The sequence below is a fragment of the Talpa occidentalis genome, unplaced genomic scaffold, assembly GCF_014898055.3.
Source record: "Talpa occidentalis isolate TD23 unplaced genomic scaffold, MPIMG_talOcc4v2.1 talOcc4.16, whole genome shotgun sequence".
Lineage (NCBI taxonomy): Eukaryota > Metazoa > Chordata > Mammalia > Eulipotyphla > Talpidae > Talpa > Talpa occidentalis.
The window spans coordinates 75,676,150-75,690,248 of NW_023601653.1; the positions used below are offsets into that span (position 1 = coordinate 75,676,150).

At 49.6% G+C, this 14,099-nt stretch overlaps 1 protein-coding gene across 8 annotated transcripts in view; it reads right to left on the minus strand.

The window, feature by feature from the left end:
- MICAL3 (microtubule associated monooxygenase, calponin and LIM domain containing 3) overlaps positions 1-14,099 on the minus strand; it is a 166,107-nt gene that overhangs the window by 47,744 nt on the left and 104,264 nt on the right. For all 8 annotated transcript variants that reach the window (XM_037514636.2, XM_054696587.1, XM_037514637.2 and 5 more), the window contains 2 exons: positions 13,040-13,128; positions 11,923-12,010 (listed from right to left, as the gene is read on the minus strand). In XM_037514636.2, the coding sequence (XP_037370533.1) occupies positions 11,923-12,010; positions 13,040-13,128 (177 nt within the window). The remainder of the gene's footprint in view (positions 1-11,922; positions 12,011-13,039; positions 13,129-14,099) is intronic.

A 14,099-nucleotide genomic window follows, 5' to 3' on the forward strand; every position in this document is an offset into this window, starting at 1 on the left:
GATGTCTCCCAAAGGTACATTTTTGACAGATGGAAGTCATGGCACACAGCACTGTATCTGGCCAAGGCCAAGAGGTTTCTTTTAAAGTACACACTGTCCACTAAAAACGATCTTGCCGGTGAGTCCACATCGCTCTCCTGATTACGTATTTTTCATATGTTGTAGTATCTCACCAATAAAACTCAGCTGATCCTGAACACTCGGCTGAGCCATCTGAGCAAATGGCCCCCTCTCTGGTGTCGGGAAGCCGTGGGCATGTCTAAAGCCCCTGGAGATTGGTGGTGTCTTCTCTTAAATTCCATGATCTGGGCTCTCCTTTCTTCTCTGGCTGCCTACCTTCACGCAACTGAGGGTGAGATCTCAGGAAGGGGCAGTTGCGCAATGTGCAATGTGGCTCGGGCTAACAGTATTATCAGGTCATAAATGTGCCTCACAAACCAGGAGATCCTGTAATTCATCTGTGTCTATGTCATCTATCAAATCAGTCCAATTGTGGAGCTGATCTTTGGATTGCAAGAACAGGAACAGAGAACAGCAGGTGGACAAGGTAAGCCAGACCAGCCCTTCTCTCCCACTTCTGCCTCCTGCTCTCCAATTTTACCTGTTGGCTCTACTTCTGGACTCTCTTTGAGCCTGATCTGGAAAAAACATGGTGCTAAGTGGCCCTCGAAGGCTGACAGGACAAGAGCACTGAGCCAGCCTCGCGAGGGGCCTTTCTAGTGCGTGATGCCACAGCATCAGCAGCCTGGGGCGGCTCCTGTTCTCTGGTAACCCTCAGACCAAGACGATGCGCTGGAGGGGAGAACCAAAAGAGGAAATCAGCCCCCTCTCCTGCAAATGAGGCAGCACTGAAGCCTTTGGGAGTGGGGGTTGTGGGTAAAACCAGCACAGAGGTTACAGGTGTTAGCCCTCGCTCTGCCCAAGACAAAGCTAACCTGCTCCTGCCCGGTCCTGGTGCTCAGCGAGGTGCTGAAAATTTAGCCCAGTCTGAACTCTATGATGATTGTCCTTCCCTCTGTTACTATAGTGAAGAGCCCCCAGGGTGTCATGGAATTAGTAGGTGACTTCACATCTCATCCATGCAGGATGAGGAAAAAGCAATGCCAAATTTAGCCAAGCACTTGCAGAGAGATAACAGTGCTTCAGAAGAGCTGGCACGGCCTGTAGGTCCACTCCCCCGAGCCCATTCTGCTGTAGACCAGCGAGCCAAGCCCTTCTTACTGTTCCCCAATTCTCTGCTGGGTAGCAACACACCCCACTGGCCATCCTGCCCTGACCCCACAGGAGGTACAGACCAGAGAGAAGATCAGCAAGGTTGTGAAATAGTCCTGGCTCACTCTTTCACTCTAATTATTCTAGCATTTTCAATCCCTACCAATGATGATCACATTTGATATTCTTATACTGCTTTTAAACCAACAAACTTCCATACATTTTCACCTATCAACTCTGGACAACAACTTTACGAGATAGAGAGTAACGAGCAGCTTTTTTTCCTTTTTATAATTTTATAAGATGAGGAATCAGAGGCTTAGAGATGCATCACAAAGGCAGGCAAGTGCAACAGGCTGCTCTGTGGACCTCAAAGGAGCAGCTTCTCCTTTCAAGATCAACACCTGTTCCACTCAGACCCAGCTCGATGCTCTGAGACTTTGGTTACCACAGAAGGATGAGGCCATTCTGGGGGTGCAGGGATAATTCACTGGAGACGGAATAAAAAATACTGGAACTTCTGTTAATTTATTTCTTAGCTGCGGCTTATGAAATATTTGTAAAGGCCCTATGGCACGACAGTGTTAGCCCAGGGGTGCCTCCATGCAAACAAGTGGACATATACTGAGAAGGACATGCTGGCAATTTGAACAGGGTCAACAGGAAGATTTAGACATCACGGCTGTAAGATTTCAATATACCTTGGTATCACTTTTGTTCTCATTTGCTTTTTCCTGCTCTCCTGGCAACAATAACATTGAGGTTGACTGAATGTCAATGTCACGTCCTTTCTTTTGGACTTCAGATCAGAGGTTCTCAACCAAGGTGATTTTGTTTCTCCCCTCAAGGGAGGGTTGACAATGTCAAGAGACATTATCAGTCGCCCTAACCCGGGGAAGAGAGTGTAATGATATCTACAGAGGCCTACATGATGCCCCTCCTCAACAAAGGATTACCCAAGGCAACACAAAAGCACTGAGCTGGGGAGACCCTGGCCTAGAGGGCACATCAAATCATGTCTCAGCTCTCAAGAGACTGGTCAATCACCGCATGCTCTGGCCATGCCGTGGCTGGCCTGGGCGCACTGGGAACAGGGCAGAGCTCATGGACCTTCCCCTTGGAGCAATGGAAGTGCAGAGTAGGGGGCCAGCTGAGAACTGCCGTGCTGAACAGGCTGGTTGTCCACACAGAGGCAGTCAGGGGGAGAATCAGATGCCGAGCGAGGCGCTATTGCTGATGCCACACGCCAAGCACACCCACCACCATGGCCCACGAGATACTGGGACTTCTCATCCCCCTACGGCACAACCCCACTCAAGGGCACCCTATACATCCACCCCATCACGCCTGCCATGTCTGTGAGTCCCGCTACTGGGCTAACAGAGGGATTCCAGGAGACAGACGAGTTTGATGCACTGTTCCCCCTTCACTCGCTTTGCCAGAGCAGGATGCCAGAAGCCTGTGGGTAGATTCTTGTGACACCTACTGGGTGCTGTCACTTAGGGCTGGGGAGAAAATGAAACGTGAAGACACAACATGGGGAAACACATCTTCCTCTGTGTCCATGACTCTGTCCCCCCACTTTCTAATGCACCTTTCCAGAGTGCTGCGGGCTCCCTGCACGGCTCGCCCTTCCAAGGCTGTGTCCTCACATCCCTGGGAGACTCCCTCGAAGCACGCCTGTGGCCGAACCCAATTTTATCCAACAGGGAAAAACAAAACTGCTCATTAAAATGATAAGTACATTCAGATTTAAAAGTCAGCCATTTTATCTGAGTTGAGTCCCAGTGGCCTACAGGTGGATGAACATTCCCATGTTTTTCTCTTGTCACTTGTGATTCGGCTCAAACTGTGACTACAAAAAGAGACATAAAATCCTCTCTGTTGCCTTATATCCCACCCAGGTCTCAGAGCAGGTAATTTTTTATGAGGACTGTGAACAGTAGTTAGTTGTAAAAGCAGTGAGAGAATGGAGATGTCAACCAAATCATTCAACCAATGGTGGCCTTTCAAAGAAGCGTAATAAGACAGTAGAGAAAGAATAAGCCCACAGATTAGAAAGTTAGAAGTAGTTGTACTGGGGCCCTGAGAACAGCAATAAACACCCCCCAACGACCCTGTCATCCCCGTCTTCTGCTGGGGGTGAGGGAGGGGTGCTGCTGTTTAGAGGGACATGAGCCCTTCTTGTTCTAGGCTTATTTTAATAAAACAACTTTGATTTGTACTATTGATTTTATTTGTGCCGACCAAAAAAAGAGTTGATAGGCAGAAGACGGAGAGGGAGTCCACTTCACATTCTTTACAATCAATTCAGTGCTTATTACTTTTTGTCCTTGATTACTTTTGATAATTTCTCCCCTGTCAGTGAAGCCCTTAGCTCTTTAATCTACTGTCTTTTCAAAGGCACGCTGGAAGCCCTGGGATCACGGCCAAAGAAAGCTGGGGGTGGGGGCGACCTATATCCCAGAAATACTCAAACGTGGACTCACTGATTTATACAGGGTACTCACGCATGTTGAAAAAGACCTTATTTGTGGAGGAAACCCATTGTTCTCTTGCTGCTTACCGAGGACTGACAAGTGAGGTTACAGCACTAGGGGAGAGAGCCGAGGGGCCAGCACGGTGGTGCACACCACTCGGCATCTTCCATGTGGATTTTATCCCGCCCCTGCTTCTGTCAGTTATGTGGCCTGGACAAAGTGTGCTTAACTTCTGTGTCTGTTTTCCTATCTACAGAATGATCCCATCCTCACGGACTGTTGTGAGGATTAAATGAGGATCTACAAAGCACTTAGCACCTCGTACCTAGCAAGTGCCACATGCTGGCTATTATTAGGTTGCTTTGTCCTGACTCAGTGTCTTCCTACACTGTTTTCTACGTGAGTAGGACAAGGATGCTTTTGATAACCTAAGCAGCATGAGCCACATGGGGGAGGGGTGGAGGGAAGACAGGGGTTCGCACACTGAAGTTCTCCACTATCTTTTTATTTTGATAAACAGACTTTAGAAGAGAAGGGGGCTCCATTGGTTGCAAAAATAGCCCTGTGGAGCAGTATTTTCAGCAGCAAAGAGGATAGTTGCCAGTTCTCAGCAACAGAGCAAAGCCAGTAAAACTCTGCCTTATCTCCCACAGCCCATTCATTCCCTATTACCCCAGGCCCATTGCCTGCTCCTCTGCGTAACCTTCCACGGGTCAGGCTGCCCTGGAGCCACATTCCTGGCACATGCCCCAGTGTTCCTGGGCCTCCACCAGGGCAGATTCCTCAAGAAAACTGAACCCCGCTAAAAGGCAGGCAGGCAGCTTGTTCAGAGTAATTCACACCAGACCAACCCCTAGGAGGTAGAGTTTTTACTTGTAAGAAAAACAAAACAACCCAGAACCTATGAATTCAAATAAGTTTCTTGTTGGCAAAACAGTGTGGGGGGAAATTTTATAGCTGTTTTTTTTTCCCCTCTCTGGTCTGGCTTTTCTAGATTCTAACTTAGTTCTAGAAAACATGGAAACTGGAATAACGAAGTCAGATAATCCCATGATAAGCAGTACCAGCTATTCGTTGGCTACAAGGCTGAGCTCAGCGCAGGAACACCACTACGATTCGGCTCCTTAGAGACAAACTGTCTTCATTGAGGCTCCAGCTAGAGGGCCCCCAAGCACACGGCTAGTTTCAGATGTGAACTCAGATGAAGCGACCTACAAATGCCGGGAGTACTACCCACTCTGGAATTCACTTCCTAGTATTCCTGGATTCATTACCCTTGAAAGAGCATGAGAACTGAATCGAACACACTGACGTGGGCCTTGGCTAGTGAAAGCCCAGTTTTGTCATGTTGTGGACAGGCCCCGAGTTCTTCTGGTGCCCTCAGGTCCTTGCCACGAGTGCTGGTCTTACCTCAGCCATCAGCTGGTTTACTTTCTCAGGGCTTGGGCTTTGGCAGAGGCTCAGGACACAGGGTACAGGGTGCAGGGAAGGTGGCACTGGGGTTCCAGAAAAACTGGTGGGCCTCAGGGTAAGGCCCCGAGTTCTTCTGGAGATAAGGGCTACTTCATATAAAATAATTACTAAAGACCTACAATTCCAGGCAAAGACCAAAAATAAATCAGGCTATGCTACTCCATAGTAGTGATAAAGTAGAAATAATCCTGATGTTTACAGAGGTACAGAATAAGGAGCTCACTCGCCTAAGAGGGCCACTTGGGACTGTTTCATGTGGTATGGTCACCACAAGCTGGGTAAGAAGAGTCAAGAAAAGAAAACAGAAGAAGCCAATAGGAATTCTGCCTCCATTGTAAGGATTTTTCTAGAACTGATCTTAGCACAGTCACAAGAGAATCTGCTCTATGGCAAAACAGAATTGGGCTTTGGACTCCTGTTCTGCTGAAAGGTATTCCGCAACCTCCCCCCTTATGCCGATGAGGGGCCTTGGTGAGTTGTGGGAGCTTCCCTCACATTTTGCAGGTGCTCTGGCTGTCGCCGTGTAGACGTTCCACAGCCGGGAGGGGAAGGACAGCAGAAGAGTGGGGTTTGGATAGCTCGACTTAGGCCTTGGGTGCTGGCAGTGACTCAACCTCTTGCCCATCGTCCTTCTTTAATGGACACCCATTAAAGTGTCTCAGAGATGTGCAGAAAATGGTCCCAAACGGTGCAAACTTAGGTGGAAGTTGACCTACAGGAAGTACAAGGGAGCTGGTGTTCACGTGGCTCGTGAAACCTGGAAGTAATTGAAGGAGCCGCATTGCCTGCGGCCCCGCCTCCGCCCAGGAGTGTGGAAGGTATTTCTGCGCAAAAGCCTACTCCCTCCAGAACAACATCGGTGGAGGAGACACAAGGACCAATTGTGAAGAGAGAGGCGTCAGCAGCCAATAGAGTCAGCTGAAAATTCTGGGCAGTGACGACAGGAGCACACAGCCCCGGGCCTGACCTCGAGGGAGTGCCAATCCCACCTCCCTCCCCCTCACCCCTTCGTGACTCATCAACTTGTTGGCACTTGATGGCTGCCACTGAGTGGCAAGGGAAGGACGAGTTTTGGAGTCTTGCAGTTTGTAAGTGTTCTGAAAGGGAGCAGAATTTGGGGATCATTCTTCCTGAAAATTTTTTTAGCTGTATTTAAGAGCCCCACCCCACATGGGCATTTTCCCTTTCGTCCCTCAGGAGGGACCCGTGTCACACCGACCATCATCCTGCCCTATTTTTCAATATGAAAATAGAGGGTGGCCCATTTTCATCGCCTGTGCTGCTTCCATGTTTACACCACAGGGTGCCTCCTGGGGAGCCTCTAAATTAAAAAATTCACCAGGGAATTGATCTGAGCAAAGAGAATGGATTTCAGGAAAGTTCAGAAAGAAAAAAAGTTCTCCAGGGTGTCCGCTCTGCGTGGCACAGAATCACATCAGCTGTCACCACCTTGCTGCGAGGAGTGTTAGGGCACTGTCTACGCAGGGACACTCTTCTTCCCTTCCTCTATTATGGGGACAACAGCAGCAAAGCCCTAAAATCTGAAAATTATATAGACACAGATCTACCCTCCATCCTGACCAATAACCAAGTTACGGAGTGTCTCTGGCTGCACCCCTCCTACCCTGATTCTTTAGCTCCAGCCTTATAGCGGCACCAGGAAACTGGCTTATTTCAGAGAGGGGAGCAACAGACCACAGGCTCGGGCAGCAGCGGGGTGGATGGAATGAACCGCCACTCAATCTCTGTTCAGATCAATTCTGAACCAGCATGAGCCGCAGGTTAAAACGATACAAGCGACAGCGTCCTGCGGGGCTGTGGGCTGCACGGGGAGCAGCCTTCCATGTGCGGGGGTCTGTTCTGTGGGGCAGCCTACAATCTGCATCCCAGGAGGGTGGCTTCAGAGAGGCGGCAGCCAGCAAGGCCTTATTAGTGATTGACACCACACCCAATATTCTATTAATAGAGCCAGAGAGGTGCTCCCCCATCAAGGTGCTGCGTTAGCCCGATTTAGCACCAAAGCTGGGCTGTGCCACTACAGTGGGCATGAGAAGGGGGCAGGCTCGTCCCTCCTTTAGGAGACTAAAGGCAGGAGGGAGAGAAAGCTCACAGTTCCCCACAGCAGCCTGCTCGAGCCAGAGCCAGAGGTGGAAGGCCCCAGGCAGACACAGGCTCTTGTGGAATTTCTATGCCTCCATCTAGCCTGCAGGCCCCTCACGGTGGCTGACAATGCAGGGCACAGGTGACATCTCTCTTGCTGCCTTCTCTCTGCAGGTGCTACGGAGCGAAATGTCTTCCACCACATCAACCCCCGCGAGCAGGGCCCGTCTGTTCCCGGGAGTCTACCTGTTAGGTACAAACACCTCTGCCCTTCTAGCACGTCTGCTCTGGCCCTGACCAACTGCAGAAGGGAGAGCCCTGCCCCAGGCCTGCGAGCCCTCTCGGGAGGCCTCTGTCCCACCCTCCAGCGAGAAAACAGGGAAGGGAAAGAAAAACTCAGAAACCTGAAGGTTGTTTGGAATTTATTCTCTTAAATAAGAATGGTAACATTTGTTAAAAAAAAAAAAATAAAAGCACAACACCTTAGTTTCACAGTAACGGCAAAAACAAAGTTACACAATTAAATTAAAAAACTCACAAAGAAACACACCAAAAACAACATCACAGGTTAAAAACAAGGGCAAAAATAAAGACTCGAGGGAAGGCCAGAGTGGCAGGGGCTGCGGTCCTTGGCTCAGCAACCCTCCCCTTGCTCAACTGCCTTGTCCCACAGCCCACCCTCACCCCACCCGCACCTCTGGCCCAAGCTGAATGGCCCAGAAAAAGTGAACCCCTTAATTTATGGGTCAGAACTTCAAGTTCACAACGAGGCCCCTTATGGGAGGAGCTAGAAATGGTCCCCTGTCCTACAGAGACCCACTAGGCGCAGGGGACATTCAGGCCAGCACATGGCCTGAATGCAAACAGAGGAAGCCGGGGTGTCTGGTTCTCTGCGGCATTCTATGAGAGCACAAAACCTGTTTTTTAGTGTGCGCTGAATCAACTTTCTGATTGGGTATTTATTGCTCATTTTGCTGAGATACCCCCCAAAAGCCCCCTCTCCATAGGTGTGTTGGGCTGTTCTGCTCCCCCCTAATCCTGACCAGAACACTAAGCAGGTCAGAGGCCTGGTTCCCAATATAAAGGTTCCTGTGGCTTCCAGAGCCAGGGAACAAGAAGCTTTAAAAAAGCGTCATATTATTATTATTATTCAGGTCAAAACATATAAATATCTACTTGTACATATGAAATTAAACCTATATAAATATATATCTGTATTCACACATCACCATGAGCTAGATTCTTGCGGTAGGGCTGGGAGTTATGCTGGATTGTAAAATTCTCTTTGCTCTACTAATAGGTTTTCCAGAAATGCCTAAAAGGGTGGAGAGGCGTTCAAAGCAGTGAAGTCTTCCTAATTTCCTCCTGACAGGCAGCACCCCCAGGACTGCAGGGCTTTCCTTGTACCGTGGGGCTCTCCTAGCTGCTGTGGGAAATGCCTGCATTTCTCAAAGGCCCATACAGCAGCCAACTATGGAGCCTAATGTGACCACAAGAGGGGAGTCTGGGGACACCAGGGGAGCAGGTGCCTGCCCCCCATTATTGCTAAGCAGGCTTTCAAGTTAAGATCATCTTTTCTATAAAATGACAGACAACAAATGAGTTTCTCCCATCCCATCTCTCTGTCACCGATACTGGGAGAAAAGCTTCTACTCCCTTCCAGGGATGTCCCACTGCCTTCATGTTTTATTTCCTGCTACCCATTATGAGGTGTAAAGGGGATTCCTTTCGATAAATAAAAGGATTGGAAATACTGAGGGTCTTGTATCCAAGGGAAAAAAACTCCATTTGGGGTTTCTCTTTCTCTGTCTGTTCTCTGCATTTTTCCTAAAGTCAGGGGAGGAACTAAGACAGTCTGCCAGGTCCACTAATCTGCAGCAGTAAGTCTAAGAAGTTTGGAAACAAAGCATTTACAGTTTTGACAACAGAAAAACAGGGCTTCTCAAGTGAATGCACATTACAAACAAAAATACTGTAAACAATGTCCTGCAGACACTAAATGAGGCAGCGGTTACAGGCGAGGGGTCAGAGAGAGACAACATGGTACAGCAGGCCTGGGGGAGGTTCTTTCAACTTGGGGGTGGTGGGTATTTGAGCAACAGCAGTAAACTTGGCATAAGGGGAAACGAGCAGAGTGGCTAAGGGGGAGATACAACAAATAAGAGGAGGGGCAGAGCCCCCTTGCAGGGTCAAGTGCCAGCACAGTGCTAGGGTCTGCTCTGCCTCTGGGGTGAGCATCTGGGAAGACAGTTTATATCTACACGGAATCCAGTTCATTCCTTCACAGCTTTTGGTTTTGTCTAGATGCAATGGAAGAGATGTGCCATGCTGCCTTAGTGGCTGTTGTCTGTGACCCATGCAGGGCCTCTGTAACACCTGAGTTTTCCCCAAAGTTTCTCAAAAGGAAATTCTCATTAACCAGTCTCTTACAACCGGCTAGTTAGAGGTTTAAAGGAGGAAATGCTTACGAATGGAGAAAAAGAAATCTGTTTCATGGCAACTATAAAATACCGCCCATAATTCTGTTCCTTTTTGACAGAGGCTAACAAACATTAGATGCTGTCCCGGGGGAGATGGAGGTGCTTTGGAGTAGGTTCAGACTCAGCTGTAATTTCCAGAAGCTTCAGGCCCTAGGCTCTCTGGCCTTGCACTGCTGGAGTACACATAGGCCTGTCTCATTCACCTTAGAGGGTCAAGTCCTCATGATCTAAGAGCAAGTCACCTTCAGAATCAAGAACTACTAGGTGGTTCTTGAACCACACTGCCATCTCTTATCGTCTCTCCCTGCTTTGTAGAATATTTTTCTTCTTTTCTATAGAACCCTTAATTCTTAAGAACGCCTAAAAACCCGGAATCAGGGTTTTAGGAGCTGTAAGTAGCAAATTGAACCAGATGGGAAAGTGAACAAACAGCTTGCTCAAGAATGACCTGAAAGTCACTGGGTTTAATTCTTTTTTAAAGAATGTTTTATACTTTATACCTACAAGAGGAAAGTGTGATTGCTTTGAGTTGTCTTACTAAATAGCCAGATTTCTTGAAAAATCCATCTCTGCTGGAATATGGCCCAGACTTACAAAGGTGTTGTTCTCACCTGGTCTCGAGCTGTCTCGAGGCTGGAGTCTCTGTCTAGGTCCCATTGGTTATTTTTCTCTGCTGGTGCATCCCCTCAGGGCTGAGAGGGCCAACAGGTAGGGTTGTTAGCATTTCATGAGGAACAGGGATTACAGGGGGTTTCAAGGCTGTGGAAGGTTTCAAAGTCACTCATGGCTTAAACATTGCTATAAAATGTGGGTCCAAGCTGCAGGACACATCCAGTGCCCCAGGTCAAGACAAGGGCATGCACAGCAATAGAGAGGAGTTCACTTGGCTCGGCTGGGTTCTCTGGGTCTTGGCTTCCAAACCCCTGCACCCAGGAACTACTTCTTCCCTACTCTGGGCATTCTCTCTCTCCCAGAAGGAGGCTTTCACTAGCTCCTAAGCACAGGGAAAGAAGCAGCTCTGGGAACTTCTCATTTGAAGGCCAAGCAGATAATTCTTCTCTTTTTCTATTATGGAAATTGCGCTAACAACCTCTTCTCCATAGTTTCTGGCATAGTTTCTGCTGGTACTCTAGTTTTTGTACAGTACCTTTCATGAGTTTGTAAGTGGCTGCTTGAGATCTATTTGCTTTGAACAAGAGGAAATGTGTGACAGACAGAAACACGGTGGTGTGGCCTCCACCTCTCGGTTGCACAGTGGCCCTGAGCTGCAAACAATCAGGGGTTCTGTCAAGGGCATCAGGACCACCCAGAATTTTGGGAAACCGTGGACACATCTCAGAGGCTGGTCTGACATGGAGGGGAACGGTCATTTTAAGGAATAAGCAACACGGATCTTTTTGACAAGCCCAGTGGCCGCCAGCCTGTCTCAGTTCTGCCCTGCTGAGACCAGGATAAACGTGTTCTTAGAGGTAGGCCCTGTGCCGTTCACTTCCTCACACAAGAAAATGGTTAGTGCACGGGAGATGAAGTAGGGCATGTTGTTCAGTGGTTACAAGTCAAGGAGAAGAGCAGTGTCAGCTTAGTTAGACACCTGAGTGGTGTCTAAATGGGGCCACTAAGTGGTGTCTAAATGGGATGCAAGAATTTCAAGTTCAGGTGAACACAGATCCAGGTCACGGGGCCTCATCACCATCCCATGTTGTCAAAGTCCAAGATGAAGCATGACAAGAAGGCCCTACAACTCTGCATTCTTATCGAGGTCAGCGCTGAAAGCAGCCTGTTTTGAATTCCTGCTTAACTAGGAAGGGCCTGTTTTGACCACCCCAATGGGTCTGTGAGGTGTGGGCAGGCCCTGGGTGACAGCAATCATATGGAGGCTTTGCTAGACGTATCTGGAGCTTGGGTGACACTGTGCACCTGTGGCGGGCGCCCCTACTGGCTCACGGTCTGCCAGTGAAACTCCCCTCTGATTTGTACCAGCACCTCCGACAGGCCATAGAGAAAGGGGACTCCGAATGCAAGCAGTTGGCACATGAAAAAGGAGTCCAGAGGGTTTTGGGCCACTTGATGCCCAATCGAAGAAATGTTGCTTTGGAGGTGCTGGCTCATCCCCTTGGCCTTGTCACAGAGGCCGAGAGAGTGACGCGCCACCCAGCCAAACAAGGAAGTGAGGCTACCTGGAGTTCTCTCGGCGGCGCTGGCGACGGTGCTGGCCCGTCCATTTGTGTCCACGGCGGGGCCGTCCTGCAGGGGTCCTCTGGCCTCCTAGAAAAGTCCACGAGGAAAGGAAGAATGGTTCTCACCGAAGCACACAGCTCTCGGGAGGCCAAGCGCCTGGCTGGCCCCTGCTGCGCTCACCGGTCAGCGCAGGGCTGTGGAGCTCACACAAGAAATCTTTTTTCAAAAAAACCAGGAAGCCACCAGGAGTCAAACTCCAGACCTGCCCTCACCCACCGTTCCCCATGAATCCCTCTGCAGCCTGCAGAAGCCTCTCGAGGAAGCCTCAGTGCACCTGCACTCGGGCAGGTGACACCTTGTAGTGAAGAGAGCTCCTGGTTTGCCTTGACGAGTCAGCTGTTCTCATTACAAAAACAATATCAACAAAAACCCCACCAGGGGCTTCCCCGGTGGCGCAGCGGTTGAGCGCTGGGTTGCGAAGCTGCCCGCAGCCTCTGCGGCGCCAGTTCGATCCCCGGCTGCTCCCTGGCCACCGGAGGAGGGTCCCACATGGCGCGCAGACCTCTCCTGCCACCCGCTGCTCCCCTCAGCAGTGTACTTCGGTCCTTCTGCCTGCTCTGCTCCCCGCTCTGGCTCTGGTGAATTCTCTCGCCCTCCCGTGCTTCTGACTGTACCCAGTGCTTGTATAAATAAACAAATAAATAAACAAAATAATTAAAACATGCCTCTATTAAAAAAAAAAAAAGCCCCACCAGGTTCTGGGATCAGTAATTCCCAGGATAAAGAGAGTTAAAGGAACTGGCAGGCAGAGCAGACTATTTACAGTCCAGGTCCTTCTCCGAGAGATGTTTATTTCTGAAGGCAGAAGTGTCTTCTGGAGAATGAGCAGAAGGGAGGGGAGGGCTGCCGCCATCATCACCCAAACTGGACTCAGGTGGTACATGGACATTCCCTGAAGGATGCAGATTAGATGGTGCTTGGAAAGTTGGTTTCCTCCCCAAGTGGGACGACAAGCAGGCCCAGCCCTTCCACTCACAGGAGAGGCCACTGGGCCCCGTCACCTCACTGAAATGGTGCCTGCTGCTTCTTTCCCACCCTCAGATGGATCAGCATTACCTTTCCAGACAGCGCAGCCATGGCCGGCCTCTTCCTCTGTGCAGAGCCGGAGAGTCGGTAACAGTAGTGGGGTTTGCAGTAGAATTTACCTGCAGGCAGCAAGAGGCGCAGCAGTAAGACTCTGTGACCCCGAACCTGACTCCCAGGCCTCAGGGCGCTCCTGTCTGTCTCCTCTCGCCACCGGGCGCCATCGCCACTGTTCCAGCCTTCCCCAGGCCTGGGTTTCTGGTCTAGGAGGTCTAGTCCCTCCCTATAAATTTTGATCCCACCCGCCTCTCCCCTTTGCCTGAAGGGAGGGGTTTCCTTTTGGGTATGTGAGGACCATTGAGCCATCACCCAATCAGTGTCCTGAGTAAAGATGTGAGGCTTGCATGGCAGGGCCAGCAAACAAAGTGGCAGTGTGTAGTGAACAAAGACATGGTCACATGAAAAGCTGGGAGTAGCATTTCTGGGGAAACCGAGAATGACTGCAGTGGGGTGGAGGCGGGAAGGCTGCAGAGCGTTAACCCCAATGGGACCCCCTTCAAGTCCCAATCACAAGCCAGCGCTGGTCAATCAGCAGCTCATGACCCCTGAGTGGGTCAGGATCAGTATTAAAAACAACACAAAACGAATCCAAAAAGCTCAGTCATGGACTAAGCAGGACCAGAATGAACAGAATATAAAGCATTAGAGAACGTTGTGGCGTCACTAGAGTTAAGTATGATTTCTCACAGACCTCAGCTGCGTCTCCATGTGTTTGCTGCGTCCTGATGTAACATGTATTTCCTGCCGGGGGTGTGTTCAAATGTTTAAAACACACTGATGGGTTTTTCCCATGTCACTGGCAGTGGGACTCACAGTAGGTCATGGCCCCCAACTCTTCTTGACTCCCACTTGAGGAGCCGAGGTCTTTAAGAATTAATGATAGGCCCCTCTATAGAAACTGTTGCAATAGGAGGAACCCCATTTTATCACTCCTGTTTGTAAAGAGTGCTCCTTTGGCAAATGAGCTTTCCTGTTCTCAAAGTTAAAACAAGAGGACCTAATCAGAAAAACAAAACAATAGGAAACATTAATG